Source organism: Vulpes vulpes, chromosome 13 (assembly GCF_048418805.1).
Source record: "Vulpes vulpes isolate BD-2025 chromosome 13, VulVul3, whole genome shotgun sequence".
Classification (NCBI taxonomy): Eukaryota; Metazoa; Chordata; class Mammalia; order Carnivora; family Canidae; genus Vulpes; species Vulpes vulpes.
In genome coordinates, this window is record NC_132792.1 from 135,312,622 (window position 1) to 135,331,832 (window position 19,211).

General features: G+C 34.2%; 1 protein-coding gene across 5 annotated transcripts in view; it reads left to right on the forward strand.

Annotated features, from left to right (window-relative positions):
* The window catches only part of RABGAP1L (RAB GTPase activating protein 1 like), a 724,498-nt gene that overhangs the window by 63,259 nt on the left and 642,028 nt on the right, over window positions 1-19,211 (forward strand). For all 5 annotated transcript variants that reach the window (XM_072733070.1, XM_072733072.1, XM_072733073.1 and 2 more), the window contains 4 exons: window positions 7,381-7,591; window positions 9,645-9,819; window positions 16,791-16,948; window positions 18,716-18,826. In XM_072733070.1, coding sequence (XP_072589171.1) covers window positions 7,381-7,591; window positions 9,645-9,819; window positions 16,791-16,948; window positions 18,716-18,826 — 655 coding nt within the window. The remainder of the gene's footprint in view (window positions 1-7,380; window positions 7,592-9,644; window positions 9,820-16,790; window positions 16,949-18,715; window positions 18,827-19,211) is intronic.

Sequence of the window (19,211 nt, forward strand, 5' to 3'; positions counted from 1 at the left end):
AGCACACTTATATAATTATTTTAATAATTATATAATTAATGTATTAATTGAAAGAAGGAAATACCTTTTATATTCTAATGTAGCTCTGATGGGTTGTTGGAATAAATTATTCCTTTAAAATGGCTTGTAGTTTTTATTTTCAATAGTAAAACATCTGAATATTCTTGTCCTTCTCAAAATTCATTTTGAAATCCTAACCCAGAAGGTGGTAGGGCATTTGGGAAGTAGTTAGGTCATGAAGGTGCAACCCTCATGATTGGGAGTAGTGCCATTATAGAAGAGACCTCAGAAAGCTACCTTGTGCCTTCCACTTCTGAGGATATAGTGAAAAAGTGCTGTTTATGATCTAGAGAGTGGGCTCCTACCAGATGCCAAATCTGCCAGTCCCTCGATCTTGGCCTTTCAAGCATCCAGAACTGTGAGAAGTAAATGTCTGCTGTTTATAAACTGCCCAGTCTGTGGTATTTTGTTACAGCAGCCTTAACAGACTAAGACAAGATGTTTCAGCTGCCATTTCCTAGTTGCAGTCAACACAGTTTTGCTTAACAGAATTATTGTGGCTGGTTTAAAATGACACATTTAATGACAAGGGACTGTCTGGAAATTATCTAGATTTAAATGGCCTAGAATAAACATCTAAGGTATGTTTTTCATTATAAAACTAGACAGATGAAAGCTTTTGTTTAAACATCATGATAACTTGTTCAATTTGTCATTTAATGATCTTATATCTTGGCTACTTGGAGCAACTCTAACAGGGAATCTTTGCTAGTTTATTGTAGTATACTAAAATATTGGATACAAAGGTGAGTCTTCTTTTTTATACTCTTTGTTACTCTTTCTGCTGAGGAAAAGGTGATGGAGTTAAAGAAGTATGAGTTGAAGAGGACTGAATTTATATTTAGGTGGAAATGAATTATTTACATTGGTGTGTAATTTTACCAGGTCTCAAACTGTTGCCTGGGTAAAAATATTTTGCTATTTGCCTACTTACCTCAAGATCTCCATTAGTCATAATTGGATAGTTACCAGTGAGTTTTGTCTACAAGAAGAATGCAGTTATAATACGTTTAGTTGTGGTTGGGATAGGTTCTGGGTGATGCCCAGGATGATGTGCGTTTCCCATGATAGGTTGCTGAAAGGATATCTAGTCCTAAAAATATTTCATTTATTTAGTGATTAATTAATTTGATATAAGCAGTCTGTCCTTTTAGACACTATTAGTAAATGCTGTAAACAAAAAGAGGATAGAACAGTTCCTTCGCTTGAAGAGCTGATACTCTGTATAATTAAATGCAGAATGAGAACTACATTGTTCTTTTAATTCATCCTATTGTAGACCATTCATAGAGGTTAAGACATAATATTTGACGTTCAGACCTGGGTTTGAACCCAAGCACTATCTATGGCTCTGTGACTTTGGCCAGGTTATTTAACTTCTCTAATGCTTAGTTTCCTCATCTGTAAAATAGGGATAAAATAGAATCTGTTGTATAGGGATGATGGAGGATTAAATAAGATCATTCATTTTAAGTATTTTTGTAAAATGCCTCACAAAGTACCAAATAAAATACCATGATTATCCTCCTCTTCCTCATTATCATCATCCTCATCCTTGATAGTATTGGAATGTTGAACCTGAAGATAAAATCACATAAACTTTTGTGTCCAAGCCCAATAATTATATATACATCTTAAAATGGGTGTTGGGCAGGGTGTAGGCTCTTCATCTCCATTGAAGCACTTAGGTGTAGATCCTCCAAGGTTTCTGTGGAGCAATGTCCTCCTGAAAAGCATTTAGATAGTTTTTTTTTCTTTTAGCACTTTAAATATGTTATTCTACAGTCTTCTTGTTTTCATAGTTTCTGTGGAGAAATATCCATTTCTTTGAACATTCATTGTTTCCCTGTTTGTAACATGCTGGTTTTTTCTGTATACTTTAATTATCTTTTCAGATTATATCTTTCTGATTCTTTCTTTCTTGATACCTTTCGGATTATCTTTCTGATTATATGGGTTTGGTTTTACTTGAGTTTATTTTTATTGGAGTTGACTGAGATTCTTGAATCTGTAAATTTATATCTTTCACCAAATTTGGGAAGTTTTCAGCCATTGTGTCTTAGAAATATATGTATATTTTTCTGTATCAGTCACTTTCTCTTCTCTTCCTAGGGCTCAGACAACAAAAATGTTAGATATTTTCATTCTTCCACAATTCTTGAGACTCTCTCCATTGTTTTGAAAGTTTTATCTCTTTGTTCTTCAGTTTTAGTAATTTCTGTTGACCTGTGTTCAAGTTCACTGACTCTTTACTCTCCATTCTTTTGAGGTACTCTGCTGAATTTTTATTTTTTTAAATTTTTATTCTATTATTTATTTATTTATTTATTTATTTTCTCTGCTGAATTTTTAATATTAGATATTTTATTTTTCTGTTTTCTTACCTTGGTTCTTTTTACATTTTCTGTTTCTCTGCCAAGGATTTCAATATTTTTATTCATTTCAGGTGAATTCACCTTTATATTATGGAGCATGGTTATAATACATTATACAATTTTACAATTTTTAAAAAAATTGTAAATATATTTACAATTTTAAAGTTCTGGAAAATTTTTGCACTGCATATTCTTGGGATTGGTATCTGTTGATTCTTCTTTCACTTGAGAGTTGGTTCCCTTTTTCTATTTTTTGTTTGTTGAGTAAGTGGATTATCTTCCAGACTTTCTAAATCTTATGTTTTGAAGTTCTTTTTCCAGTTAAAATCCTTTGAAGAACATTGATTTTATTTTATTTTAGCAGGCAGTCTACCTGGTGATGTCCAGACTGCAAGTTTTATTTTCCTTCTGGTTCCAAAATCACTTCAGTTCCCAAAACTTTTGCTGTGGGAAAAGTTTGTTACACACATATACAGCATTGGTGGTGAGCCTGAAACTTGTATTAGTTCATACACAAAATTAGGGATTACTTTCTTCTCCTCAACTTTCCGTGGGATTTCTCTCATGCTCTCTGGGTTCCTTGGGCTCATTTTCCTCCTTCTTCTAAGTAGAAAGATAGATTTCTCTTTTAGAGTTTTTGTTTTGTTGTGCTGTCTAGCAGTCCTGCATGCCTGGAGTCTACTTTAAGGCAAAGTAATAAGAGAAAAGAGAAAAAAAATAGTGATTTTTTCCGTTTTTAGAAATTTTTCCAAAGTTTCCATTTTTGAATCATAGTAGTGAACCTGTTTGCTTGGTAGTTCTAGACTTTTGGACAGATTTTTTCCTTTAAGTTTTAGATGTCTGTGCTCCCCCATCCCTTTTCCTCATTGATTGCAATGCAGCTCCATAACTGCAGCTGGCCTTATGGTAGAACTGGGAGAGAAAAGAGAGAGAGGAAACAAAACCAAAAACAAGTTATAATCCCCCAAACACTCTGTGGTTTGCAGACACTCCTTTTTCTGTTTTTTTTTTTTTTTTTTTCTTTCACAGTTTTGTTGTTCTTTGCACAGTTCTGCAACTGGGACTGGCTTTAGGTCAAATCTGAGGATAAAAGATTGTGGGGCGGGGGGAAGGGAAACAACACTGTATAGGTAGTTCTTCAAGTTTTGACTCGTCTCTTTAATGTTAATTGTTGTTTACTTTTTAAAAATTTTTGTGTACTTTTTATATTCTGTTCAGTGTTTTTAGTTAAGAGAGATAAGCTATAGCAGACTTAGTACTTCAGCTTGACTGATTCTGCCAGTTTTTGCTGTATTTTGAAGCTCCGGTATTAGGGGGCATAACTAAGTTTTCTATGGTGATTTGACCCTTTTATTATTGTGAAATGTCTCTTTCTCCTTTTTTAGTATTTCTTATTTTGAAGTCTAATATTTCTGGTATTCATGTAACTGCTCTAGTTTTCTTTAGTGTTTGCATGATATGTCTACTATTTTAAAAAAATTATTTGTAGTCTATTTAGGTCTTCAAAGTGTGTTTCTGTAGATAGCATACAGTTGAGCTTTTCTTTTTTTATTCAATCTGATGAACTTTTAATTGGTGTGTTTAGACCAGGGGTCATCAAATTACTTCTCATGGGCCAAACCCTACCCATTACTTGTTTTCAGTATGGTTTGGAGGGTAAGAATTAGTTTTACATCTTTAAAGGGTTGAAAACAAGTCAAAGGAGAATAATATTTTGTGCACATGAAATTTATATGAAATTCAAATTCAAAGTGTCCATAAATTAAATTTTGAGTTTTGTTAAAAAAAAGTTGTGGGAGGCCATTTCTCTTTTTATATAAATACCTGCATAATATCCAATCTTTTTTTCTTGGTTCACAAAGCCTAAAATATTTATTAATATGATCCTTTATAGAAAAAGCTGGTGACCAGTGTCTTTGACCATTTACATTTAGTATAATTTTTTACAAGTTTGGATATAAGTGTACCTGCTTTCTTACTGTTCATTTACTCTTTGTCTCTTTTGTTTTTTGTGTCTTTCCCCACTTTTCCTGCCTTACTTTGGATTGAATATTTTTTAATATTACAGTTTATACCCATTACTGGTATATTACTGTATTATAATTGTATACAGTCATATCTAAAATGTATAATGTTTTAGTTCTTGCTCTGAGTCTTATGACTTTTTTTTTTAAGATTTTATTTATTTATTCATGAGAGACACACAGAGAGAGGCAGAGATATAAACAGAGGGAGAAGCGGGTTCCCTGCTGGGTGTCTGATGTAGGACTCCATCCCAGGACCCCAGGATCATGCCCTGAGCCGAAGGTAGATGCTCAACCACTGAGCCACCCAGGCGACCCTGTGACCCAAGTCTTTAACAAGTCTGTGTTTTAATAATAATATAGCACTTCATGTATACTTTGAGGATCTTTCTTTTATTTTATTGCAGACTTTATGCTTCTGTTGTCATTTATTTTGCTTTTACATGTTACAAATTCTACACAATACTAGTTTTTCACTATAAAAAATCTGTTGTATTTTAAAGAAATGAAAAGCGAGGAGAAAGTCTTACCCTTGTAATTAGAACTTCTGGTACTCTTCAGTTTTCCTCTAGTATCGTTTTCCTTCATCCCAAGGAACTTTTTTTACGTTCTTCTTTTCTTCTGCAATTTAGAATCTGCTGTTATAGCCACCTAAGGAGTATTTGATTTCACATCTTGCATTTTTTAACTCTAGAATTTCTTTGGGTCCTCTTTCATTTTTTTCTTTGTTTTATTAGATACTTTTCTTTAAATTCTCAATATTTATGATAGTTATTTTGAAAGTTTTGTCTGCTTCTTTTGTCATTTGTCTTTTGGGATCAATTTCTGTACTGTTTTTCTATTTGGGATGTACAGAGTTGCACAAATCTGTGAGTTGCATAGAGTAGTGAAATATTTTTTCAAAAAGCCTTTTTGTCCCTTTTATCTGTTATTTTTTTGGTAAGACTCCAACTACATATAAGTAAGACCACTTGAACTACTTAATCTGTCATGCTCATAAGCTACTGAAACATGGTTTAATCATAGGATCTTGCAAATAACTGTTGTGTAAGTGCTTGCTAAGTTAACAAAAAATGCATATAATAATAAGTCTAAGCATGTTAGCTTTCAGCCTTAACATGGATTTTATTTATCCCTTTTGAAATATAGCATGCTGAACTAATTCAAAGGGGGAAAAACATGTTCCAGTGTTTGAAGAACATGATAGATGAAGTAATTCATTTTGAATGGCTTTAGTTTTTTTGTTTTTGTTTTTTAAAGATTTCTATTTATTTATTTGAGAGAGAGAGAGAGGGAGAGAGGGAGAAGCAGACTCCCCACTGAGCAGAGAGCTGGATGTGGGACTCCATCCCAGGACCCTGAGATCATGACCTGAGTGGAAGGCCGATGCTTAACTGACTGAGCCACCCAGGTGCCCTGGGCTTTAGTTTCTTAGTAGAAGAAAGTAGGTGGTGAGGTTGCATGTTATAGTATAGTGTTTGGGAGCTAGGAATGACTTGTGAATTATTTACTGATATTCTGTAAGTGGAATCCTGGTAATGAGGATTTGAGCCTGGTCCAAGGATCTAGTTTGGGTGAGACAGGCATGTTTTATTTTGTGCAGTATGGATATGGGTAGTGGGAAGAGGCTAGCTCAATGTGGATTTCAGGTGGGGATGGAGAGAGTTGGCAAAAGGAGAGTTTAATAGTATCTGATATATGCAGAAAGATACTCTAACCACAGTTGGACCTTTGCTGTTTTAGAATTAAAGTGAACAAGTTTGTTTGTTTGTTTATGTATGTGTATGTATGTATGTATGTATGTATTTAATATTTTTAAAGAAACTCAGTAACAAGGAGAGGAGAATTGGAGGAACCAATCATAGGACCATAGGAAGCAATCATAGGATCTCTGAAATACTTACATAGTTCATAGAAGTCAGCAAGCCAGAAAGGAGCCAAAAAAGGGTTTGCTTTTGTTGTTATTGGTTTGAGATGTTATATCTTAACATTGTTTACTTTCTCTTGAGAAATTAGGCTCCTTAATAAATTTGGTGCTATGCAGGTTCTTTATAGCCAAGGCAAACTGTAACTTATTTTGGTTTGTTTGTTTATTTATTTATTCGATATCAATTTTTATTTTTTATTTTTTATAATAAATTTTTTTATTAGTGTGCAATTTGCTAACATACAGAATAATACCCAGTGCTCATCCAGTCAAGTGGCCCCCTCAGTGCCCGCCACCCAGTCACCCCCACCCCCCGCCCTCCTCCCTTTCCACCACTCGTAGTTCGTTTCCCAGAGTTAGGAATCTTCCTTGTTCTGTCTCCCTTTCTGATATTTCCTACCCATTTCTTCTCCCTTCCCCTCTATTCCCTTCCACTATTATTTATATTCCCCAAATGAGACCGTATAATGTTTGTCCTCTGATTGACTTATTTCACTCAGCATAATACCCTCCAGTTCCATCCACGTTGAAGCAAATGGTGGGTATTTGTCATTTCTAATGGCTGAGTAATATTCCATTGTATACATAAACCACATCTTCTTTACCATTCATCTTTCGATGGACATCGAGGCTCCTTCCACAGTAGTTTTATTTAATCTTCATTATTTTTAGGCTGCTTCACCCTGCCTTTAGTGTAGTTTTTTTCTTTCTATTCTACATTGTTTGTACTCTGTATCTTTGATTCTTTAAAATAAAAACTTAAAATTTTTTCTTTTCCTTTAAAGAAGTCATAGCTAAGTAGGATAATACTTTGAGAGGCTTTGAGAGTACAGAATTCCAGAACTCTGAATTAAGATGTAGCATAACATCAAAAGAATTGAAAACACAGACCTAAATTTTGTTTGCAGTTTTTCATTTGTTTTTGGGCAGTAGGTGAAATAATACTGTGACATTTTCCATTAGCTTTTGAGTGGGTGTGTGTGTTTTTCTTCAGAAATTTCTACACCCAGACCATCTTCTCCAAGTGGATTACCTGAGGAAGATAGTGTTTTATTTAACAAACTGACCTACTTAGGATGTATGAAGGTTTCTTCCCCACGTAATGAAGTGGAGGCTTTACGGGCAATGGCAACTATGAAATCTTCCAGTCATCACCCCTTTCCTGTTACGCTGTATGTACCTAATGTTCCAGAAGGTTCTGTGAGGTAAGCTCTAATCTTTTTTTTATTTCACCTAGACATTTATGAAAATTTTTTGCATGTTGGTGATGATGTTATATCATAAATCAGGCACAGGACTTATTGTGAATTCACTTTTACTCTCTAGACATGAAAAGTAAACATGTTTAGGTTTAGACCGTGGTGTTTATCTATTAGAGGCTTTTACAGAATTATGCTTAGAATATTATAAATGGAAATAGAACTTTAAGCGTACCTATAATTTGTGTTTCTTTGTTCAGAAGGAACATAAAAACCTGCCTCCCCCTTGTTATATAACTGTGGTTCAAAAAAAAACTAGAGCGAGTCAAAGATATACGTTTTAACATCAGACAGGGAAGAAGCAAAATGGCTTTTTCTCTTATGCTTAATTAGGAATAACATTGACTGTCATCTGGACCTTGAGTTTCTTTGAATCAGATCATGTTCTCCTACTCTCAGTGGCCTCTAGTCACACTTGTGATTATATTAAAAAATTCTTACTATGTCTGGCCAGTGATAAACTACTGCCTTGACCTGATTTTTTACCCTTCTCTTTTCTCTTGATCTCCTCTCTCACTATGGCATTTCAGTCTTAGTAGCTTCTTTGTACTTTCTCAAACACCATCATTATTCCTACCTCAGGACCTTTGCATATTCTTTCTTTTGCCTGAACAAATTTTCCTTGGATTCGCAGTGGCTTTGTTATTTCTTTACAGTTTCACCTCAAACATTTTATCAAAAGAAACCTTTTTTGATCGGATCATATAACTGTTTTTCTTTTCCCTGTTATTGGGCCTTTTTTTTTCTTCACAGCACTTTCTTTGACTTGGTGTTATATATTTATTTGCTTATTGGTTTATTGTCTGACTTCTTCACTAGAATATAAGCTCCATGGGAGCAGAGTATTTGTATTTTTCTGTGCTGTAGCTTCAGTGTTGAGAGTAGTATCTGGTCCATAGCAGGTTTTCAGTAAGTGCTTGCTGAATGAACAAATAGAATGAACCAAGTCTTAGAAATTAGGTTAAATGTATCCTGAACCTATAAAATTCCCTGAAGCCCAATTTAGTCTTTTTTCAAACTCTGAAATGCCTATTCTCTAAGGTTAGAATGTGAAAAAAATGTTAGTTTAGTTTTGAGTACTAAAATAATAGCTATATAAACCTATAAGTTTTGGTAAAAATGCTTTGAATTTTTCAGTAAAGGGTTTTATAGATATAGTATTTGTGTGATATTTCTTACAAAATGTCAAGACGCCTTTTAAAGTTACCTTTTTAGTGTCAAAGTGCCAAACACACCTTGACAAAGACTTAGTGTTTTTATTTGCTTCTCTATTTCTACTGGGTACCTCTTAGTTTCATAGAGAGATCCTGATGTGGTCTTGAGATTTTAGGTCAATCTAGGGTTTAGGATTTACATAGGGAAAGTCAGAGAAATATATGCTCTGAAATTCCACAGACTCCTTTTACTTCTTAAAACTCTGTTATTAAGTTCAACTTTGGAACCACTCTGACCGTTTTTGCTTTTGGGTAAGAGAGGTCTTGGTCGAACAGTGGCCTAGGTCTTAGGTAAACTTACAGGTGCTGTTGTAAATAGAAATGAACTCTCCAGGGATAGTATTTGCTATTCTGTACTAGCATTCCTTTTGCCGTAGTAGAAAAAGGGTAGCAATTTGGGATGGGTGACAAAGCTTTTACCAGGCGATCTATATATTTTGCTTTGGGAATAAATTAATTGCATCATAGGAGATACAAAAATTAAGTAATTGTTAAAAGAAGAACTTGTGTGTGTGTATAAATATGTATATATGTATATACATTATACATATTCATATGTACACAAATTTAGCACAGTATGATTATTTTTTTATGTTCTTCAGTTAAGATTGAATTCTGTTTTTTTTTCGACTGCCGTATCAGTATGATTATTTTAATACATTCTTATAACTAGTTTATTTTTGTGATTTTTAAGATAATTATGTTTATATGTCATTAGTATAGTAAAACTGTTTTTGTTCTTTGATAGTTAATATTTTATCTTATTTTTCATCACTGTTCTGTAGAATTATAGACCAATCCAACAATGTGGAGTTAGCTTCTTTTCCGATCTATAAGGTGTTATTCTGTGCACGTGGACATGATGGGACAACAGAGAGCAATTGCTTTGCATTTACAGAGAGTTCCCATGGTTCAGAAGAATTTCAGATACATGTTTTCTCCTGTGAAATTAAAGAGGCTGTAAGTATAATATACTATAGCAATTTGCTATCAAGATGAACTAGGGTAATATTTTTGAACCCTAGTCTCACTGTCCTATAAATTAGTATGTATCATCATATCTTCTATTACATAAATTTGGAAATTTCTAAAGAGAAAGTTAATATTTTGTAATGGCATAGAACTAAATGTGGAAAGCTAAGTCTGGTAACTGTGTATTAAAGTGGTATCATAGGTAGGACAGTCTCAGCTTAACAGATGTAACAGAAAAATCCTCCTGGATGAGCTCTCCTCCTCACCTACCATGGTGGTACTTGCTCAGGCTTAGAAGGGCTGCTTTTGTTATTTTAACCAAGTTGATTGGTCCATGTGACTTTTAAAAAAGCATCTATAACAAAACGTGTTTTTCTGCTGGACTGATCGCTACGTATTGCTTTCATTTAGATGTTGAACTAAGATTGTTTCATACATCTCTGTGGTTTTCACTGATTATTTGTTATGTTCATTCACTTGGAGGATGACTTTTGCTTTATGGAACTGGCCTAATTAAAAATACAGATCTCACCTATAACAGAGGTATCAACTTGTAATTCTTTGAAAATGCTCGTTAAGTTCCTCTTAGTAATTATTAACTGGTGGTTTATTCTGAGACTGGAGAAGTAGTTCAGAATACATGGAGAAATTGTCAGTTACATGGAGAAATTGCCTTCTTCTCTGTAGTTGTTGGATTCTCTCCAAATTAAAAATAGGTTGCACTTAAAAAAAAAAATCCCAGTATAATTAGGGCACCTGGCTAGCTCAGTCCATAGAGTGTACAGCTCTTGATCTCTGGGTTGTAGGTTTAAGCCCATGGTGGGTGTAGAAACTAAATAAATACAAAAACTTAAAAAAATCCAATATAGTTAACATGCAGCATCATATTAGTTTCAAGTGTAATTAGGTTGTACTTTTAGAACGTTAGTGCTTACAAACATTTTAAAGGCATTAATAAATATCTGGGGTGGGCAAATCTCAGGGCTTTTTGCTTTTGGAAATATAAATTTGTCATTAGGAAATGCTAAAAGCAGCTATCTTATTTTCTGTTTACCATGAAACATAAATAAACCGTTGTATTATTAGGACTTCTAAGAGTTTATTTCTGGCCACAACATGGGAACTCACAGAAATATGTATTTCTGTGTGTTTGATACTAAGCATGAGGGATATGTCAGTTCTTATGCCCTGGTGACTTACTTTATTTATACTAAAATGAACATGGATGGACACATAATTTAGATTGTAGCCATAGGAGCGAGGACCAGTGCCTGTATAAGAAGTTCAGGTTTGTTTTTGTTTTTTAAAAATACTTGTGAATCTATTTCATACCAACATTTCCATATTTATGTATATACTGTCTGCCTGGTCAAAGGTGTGATGGGAGAGTGAATGAGTATAAGTGCCTGGCACTAGGAGACAGTGAATATAAATATGTTGAAAGAATATGTGTGTGTTTGTGAATGAAGGGGTCCATTTCTGATCCTTACAACTTCACTACAGAAGTGAGAAAGCAGAGGGTAGAGTCCTGGCATTTCATGTTGGCAGTATTTAACACACTTGTGGTTTGTGGGTAATTGGTGCTTAACAGCAAGGAAATGAAGTTTGAAGACTTGAAGAACCTGCTGCTTGGAGAGGTAGAAACGCTGCTGCAGAAGGAAATTGAAAGGGACCTGGCTTGCAAGCATTTTTCATAATTGCGATGGTATGAAACTCTCTTTTTGAATTATAGCATTCTCTTATTTACGGGTGGGGTAACTGCATATCATTTTTGAGAGCTGTAACAGTGGGTAAGCAGTGAACAAAGCTGCGGGAGAATTCTTAGCCTGACCATTTCGGATATGGTATTAAATAGTATTAATTGTATTTCTAGAGATATGGTATTAAATAGTATTAATTGTATTTCTAGAGATATGGTATTAAATAGTATTAATTGTATTTCTAGAGAGGATATTTGGTACATTGCAGGTTATGAGAAAGTGATGCCCATGTATTATTTAATTTTCTTTTTCTTAGAGTATATTTTAAAAAATGTTCCATTATGGGGTATTGGTGGCAAAATTCATTATTTGAAGGAGAAATACATGACATTTGTCATTAAACTTTATTATGAGAGACATTTCTAAATGAAAATATAATACAGTATAAATGCCAGGCACATTTATAATGCTAAACATTTCCTTGACATTCATAAAATCTCCATGATATAGATAATATTTATTTTGATTAGTGATCTCCTCTGCCTGGGGCAGTTCTAGTTTATGTATATTGTCCAGGTATATTATTAGTAGCACTCCTTCTTATTCTCAGAAGGGTTCTGGTTTGGCTGATAAATTGTATGGTTACCCTTTGTTTATCCCAAAGCTAAGAGAATAGACAATAGAGCGTTTCAAATGGACGTCTCTGAATACCCATATAATTTTCAGTAATAATTTTCCTGTTGCTTAAATATTATAAAAAGCAAATGTGGATTTTGTTTTCATTATGTTTTATAAAAGTATTTATCGTTCATATAGTTTACATTCCAGCCACCTTTGGTTTTTACCCATGACTTATACAGAAGATATCCAACACCTTCCTCTTTCCCCTCAAAAAATAATTACTCCTTTTAATTACTCTGAAGTCTTTATTTTTTTTTTAATTTTTTTATTTATTTATGATAGTCACAGAGAGAGAGAGAGAGAGAGAGGCAGAGACACAGGCAGAGGGAGAAGCAGGCTCCATGTACCGGGAGCCCGATGTGGGATTCGATCCCCGGTCTCCAGGATCGCACCCTGGGCCAAAGGCAGGCGCTAAACCGCTGCGCCACCCAGGGATCCCTGAAGTCTTTAATAGCATTTACTGGTTGTCTTGTTATCTGGTTCCTAGGTTTCTTGTTTTGTGGTGAAGGCACAACTTTAGTCCTTAGTTTTTGGGTCCCTCTTGATGGACACAAACAATTGGCAAAGATAGTTCAGGAAAGTGACAGACATTCTTAATTGCCTAAATACTTATTATGCAGCAATGTCACTAACTTATTTTTTTCCCATTTTTTGCAGAGTCCCTGGATGAGATCTGAAGAAGTTTGTCAGTTAAAAGCAAGAAGATATCTTGTCTTCTCAAGCAGGAGTTGCAGCATGGCTGCCATAACCAACTATCACTGTGATTCTCTTATTTTACCATAAAATCCCAAAAGCAGCATGCACCAGTAGTGTTAGGGGGAAGCCAGTGAAGATCATAGCTCTGTGGAACCTGTGGCATAAGGCTTTAGGTATTTCCACAATACATTTGACTTGGTAGATCCTGGAGATTCATCTGTAGGACTCTGTTGGGTGTGGATCTTGATTACCTATGGCAAGAGTTAGGGAATCCAACCTGAGGTATCTTGATGCCAATTATTTTGTTCAGGGAAAGTGATGTACTGTGTTTCTGCTGAAGAATTGAAGACAAAACAAAATATCAGAAAGCATAGTGAAAAAAGCCAGTGAGAATCATACCATTGTTGCATCTTTATGGATACATTGTACAAAACTGTAAAGATATTTTTAAAAGGCTTAGTTGACTCTGTTTTAGAATTTATTAATTCACTGTAACCAGTTTCCTCAAAACAGAGTTGATGTTTGTTGTTTGTATGTTTTAACATGATCTCAGGGTCTTAGCCTTGAGCCTTGTGTGGAGCTCTGCACTCAACAGGGAGTCTGCTTGAGTTTTTCTTGCTCTACACCCCCCTTCCCCCATGGTCTCTCTCAAATAAATAAATCTTAAAAAAAAAAGTTTCTTGTATGATATGCCTCTTTTTTTTTTTTTTAAGCTCCTTTCATTGAGTAATATTTGAATAATTTGCTAAAAAATTAACACCTCTTTTCAGGGTGCCTTTTATAGAATTTTTCTATATTTCTTGGGTGAACGTTTTCTTAACATATGGTATTTTTAAAAGAGTCAGTTATCTTTCACCAATATTAATGAAAAGGCCTTATCTTGGAAAAATCGGCTATGTCATTTAAATAAATACCTTTTTGCTTAATGGCATTGTTTTGGAGTATTTACGTGTAATATGTATTTGAGAATGTGGGAAATACTGAAAGAAGAAAGAGAAGTTACCCAAAATTCCACTAGAGTTAAGATTTTGGTATATGTCCTTTCCATATGTCTCCATGTGCTCTCCCACACCCTGCCTTCAGAATCAACAACCCTAACAGTTACTTCTGTGTTTAACTAGTACTTTCTATAGATATAGCTTTCTGGGGAAAAATTATACCATGTTATTGGCCAGTGAAGCTTCTCCTTTTTCAAAAACTTATGCCTATTCTAGATTATTTGTGTGTGTGTATGTGTATGTTTAATAGTGTGGCATGTATAGAAATGTTTACTATGGTGTATATTTTGAATATTCTTTTCATTGTGTAATTGGTTACCCAATTTGTTTCAATAACTATAGACATTGCTGATCATTGTTCCTGAAGATACTGTACCTTACCAATCCTTGGATCACCATTCCAGCTATTCTTAAACTCTAGAATTCACAAATGATTTTAACCTTGTTGTTGGAAGTAGCAACTTGTAGGACATGGTCAGGATTAAATGCAGTTTGATTGCTATTAATAAACTGTTGTGTCCTACCTCCAAAAAGAGAAAAGTGTAATCTGATTTTCCCCCTAACATTCTCTACTACTCTGGCTCAGCCCCATATACTTAAAAACCTTTTTAAAGAGAAATTCTTGAGCCTCGCCATCTACTTTAGAATTTATCAAGTTCTTTGACTTTTTTGGTGTGGTCTGGTGTGACAGACTTGCTGATAACTCCTACAAAAAAAATGAAATAGTTAGAAGAAGATATGGGAGAGGAGAAAAAAATAAATATGGTTGAGGTTTATTTCCCTATATTTACATATAATATTTTCTTAAATGAGCTGAAGGCCAATGTCTAAAATGTAAACAATAGACTTCACATTTTATTTGAGGTTAGGAAGTGGGGAGTACTCAACTAAAAGTAGTTTAAAGTTCCTATTTAAATAAACTTAACCTTGAGTCATACTCTTCAGTGACTTGTTTTTAGTTTGTTCTTTGCTTCTGTTTTCTTCTCTGACACTTAAATTACTGAGCTAAATCATATAAATATCCATCCGAGGCTATATTTCTGCTTTTGGCCTACATAATGATTCCTTCTTTACCCACCTGAAGCACATTCAACTCACATGTGCTAGAATGTAAGCAGTGTATCCCTAGCACCTAGAATGATATTAAATATACTGAGGGCACTCAGAAAATATTTATTGAATGAATGTGTGAATTCATCATCTTAATTGTGTAAGATTTGAGGCTTGCAGTTCTTTTTTTTTTTGAAGTTTATTTTTTATTTTATTTATTTTATTTTTATTTTTTTAAAGATTTATTTACTTATTCAGAGAGAGCGAGAGAGAGGCAGAGACACAGGCAGAGGGAGAAGCAGGCTCCATGCAGGGAGCCCGATGTGGGACTTGATCCCGGGTCTCCAGGTTGTGGGACTCGATCCCGGGTCTCCAGGATCACACCCCGGGCTGCAGGCGGCGGTAAACCGCTTCGCCACCAGGGCTACCCGAGGCTTGCAGTTCTTATTTATATCAGCCCTTTGTTGCTTTTGTCATTTTTACTCATTTATGTAAAATTATAATTAGGTAACACATTAGAATATTTAAAAAATTTTACAAGCACTGTGGTACAAATGATACTACTACTGGACGTGAATTTCAGGCTGGCAGGCAGCAGTCTTACACAGTTAAAAGTATAAGTCAGCTAAAGATAAATTGGCAATGGAAAGGTGGTTTAGAGTAATCATTGATTAATAGATGTAATTGTGGCTGTTGGAAGTTTAAGGACCACTTATTTTTGAATGCAATGGACTGTATAGGAGAAAAAGAATATTTGGAAATGAGAAAAGACCCTATGCTCTAAGAAATTCTCTTGATGAAACTGGTCATTTCAGTCAGATAATAAAATATTTGTCTTCAACTAAAATAATTTGATGAGTAATTTGAATTCACATTATCTAAAGGGAAGGATTTGTTCATATTTAGAGAAGTCTTTTGTAATCTCCCAATGTGAGGTTATGACATTTGTTAAACTCTTATTTCATCTTGGTTTCATTGTTTAACCCATGGGTGGCATGAGAAATTTGGAAGTTCTTTTATGCTTCGAGCTTAGAATTTTGAGATGGTGTGATACTGCTTTTAGTACTTCTTTAGAGTACTTCTCCTCTTTAGGGAAAGAGTATACCATTGATATATATATACATATATATTTTAAATATTTTTATATATTTAAGTCACCAGGGTGGCTTAACACTAATAAATCGGTCATTTCTATTTATTTTATTGAAGCTGGGAATCCTGCAGGGAATCCTGCAACCATTTACCACAGCAACATTAAATAACAACACTCCAATCTCTTTAAACCATGTTACCATATTAGCTTATTGCTAAAACTATTTTTTTTAATTATTCTAGCCTTCTAGCCTTCTGAAACTGAGGAAAGTGAAAAGAGAAACTGAGGACTTAGGCTAACACCTTGTTTGTTTGTGACTTTTGGGAAGTTTTAGATGCCAGCACCATTCTGATAGTAATCTTAGGATTCATTCATTGCAATATGGTATATTTGAAGGCCTAGACATCTATAAATAAATATAGCTTTTTTGTGAACTTCAATTAGTTAAACATCTTTATTGACATGTTTAAATGCTAGAGTTGAAAGAAGGAAACTGTATATAAAATGTTACATATTGTGTATAATAGATAAACAAATACATAAATATAAGCTTATATAAAGGCCAACAATATATATGAAATGCCATTATATGTGTAAACATAAATATATAAATGTATGCTTAGTCTATATTTGCCAAAGTAAATTGTGACCATAGAAGGTTAGGGTCAATAATTAGGAGAGAGAGAATCAAAATGCAGTTAAAACCTTTGCCTAATGGTATTTCCATTTTTATTCTTTTAGGTAAGCAGAATTTTATATAGTTTCTGTACAGCATTCAAACGTTCTTCCAGGCAAGTGTCTGATGTTAAAGACTCAGTTATTCCTACCCCTGACAGTGACGTGTTTACCTTCAGTGTCTCCTTGGAGGTAAAAGAAGATGATGGAAAAGGAAACTTTAGGTGAGGTTATTTGTGAATAATAAAAATTGGTATTATGCTGAAATATAATGTTGGTTAATATAACACTTCCAGAAGCTATACAATGTTGGTATACAGCTTTAAAATGGTAAAGAAATAGTTGGCAGATGAATGAATATATTTCATTATTCTCATGCTTTCAGATATTTTGTGTAAATGATTTTCTTAGTATTACTAGAATAATATAGGAAAATGTAAAATAATAAAAACAGAAAAGGTAGAGTTTTGTCATTCACAATCATTTTTAATATTTGATTTTTTCCCTTTGTTTATTTCTTTTCTTTTTTTAACGATTTTTACGCATTTATTCATGAGAGATACAGAAAGAGGCAGAGACACAGGCAGAGGGAGGAGCAGGCTCCATGCAGGGAGCCTGAGTGGGACCCCATTCTGGAACTCCATGGTCATGCCCTGAGCCGAGGGCAGATTATCAACTGCTGAGCCACCCAGGCGTCCCAAGTTTATTTATCATTTTTTAAGATTTTATTTATTCATGAGAGAAGGAGAGAGAGACAGGCTGCCTCTGGGGAGCCTGATGTGGGACTTGATCCCAGGACTCTGGGATCATGCCCTGAGCCAAAGGCAGATACTCAACCACTTAGCCATCCAGGCATCCCCCTTTGTTTATTTCTAAGGGGTATTTTTATATACTTGTATATACATAATTTTTTCTTTTAACTTTAATATATAAGAACTTTTCCATTAAAATGTTCTTAATCAAAATCATTTTTTAAAAGATTTTATTTATTTATAGAGATGCAGAGAGAGAGAGAGAGAGAGAGAGAGAGGCAGAGACACAGGCAGAGGGAGAAGCAGGCTCCATGCAGAGAGCCTGACATGAGACTCAATCCAGGGTCTCCAGGATCACGCCCTTGGCTGCAGGTGGCGCTAAACCGCTGCACCACCAGGGCTGCCCTCAAAATCATTTTTAATTACAAATAGCATGTTGGGTGGTTTGATCATCATTTATTCATTTTCCTCTTATATATTTAGAATGTGTTTCTTTGTTCACAAATAGATTATAGGGCACAGTTATGCTCTTTAATGATCACTTATGGCCTTTAATTCTAGCAGTAACTGTTAGATATATATTTTGTCGAGGTTTTTTTGTGTGTGTGTGTGGATATAGACGTTGGGTCTTAGATAAGTTCTTCAAGGTATTTTTTCTTTTCAGATAAGACAACCTATATTTTAGACATTTATTGTCTTAATGAATTCTTAAGAATAGTCAATCTGGCCTAGGCTAGAATTGAAATTGTCCCTGATCCATATCTCTTTGTCCATCTTTTATTTATGTTTACTTGAGTATGTTACAGTTATCTTAAACAGTAGATGTTTAAAAGTCAGCTCTGAAAACTTTGTTTTGCCTTGAGTTTCAGCATGTTAACATCTCTTAAGACCATACAACCTGCTAAATCAGAAGTGAGCCTTACAAAGTAACTAAATAAGTGACATTCTTAAATTTGTTAAATTTAAAATCTAAAATTGAAATTATATCATTTAAAGATTCTTGGTTTTAACCTTTGTTAGAGATAAAGTATAAGGCTCCTATAAATCCAATTTAAAAATTAATGACTGATTTGCTGACTATAAAATTTGTAGTAAGCTGCTCTGGCAAGATGACAGTTTAGAGCATCTTAAGAATAAGGATGTTGTCTCCTTTGAACTTCAGAGTAGATTCTAACCTTGGAGTAGATTATTTCATTGTGTTATTGTACTGATAATTTCTGTTGTTTTTGCATATTTCAGTCCTGTGCCTAAGGATAGAGATAAATTTTATTTCAAATTAAAACAAGGAATAGAGAAGAAGGTTGTGATTACAGTGCAGCAACTTTCTAACAAAGAATTAGCTATTGAAAGGTAAGCAGTTTGCTCCTACATGCTACCAAAAACTCATATTGACATTGCTATTGTGTTTCAAGAGCTATGCTATTGAATCTCTGTGTATTAATCACTGTGGCTTTTCACCATACTTGTTTCTCCATTTAAAAATGAAAATGAGAATCATAATGCTCTATCCACTTTAAATAAGTTAGATATAACTGGTTCATGAAAAAATCTCAATTGATAGGGAAATAAATATGAATCCCCCCCGCAGTAATAACAGCTTCACCCCTGTTTAGTTATGTCCCTTATTCTTTTGCTGTCCCTTATTCATGTGTAGGACAAATACCTTAAATTCTCAATCATCTTTGATCATTAAAAAGTACATTTAGTTACTGGGATCTCAGGGGCTTAAAATAGA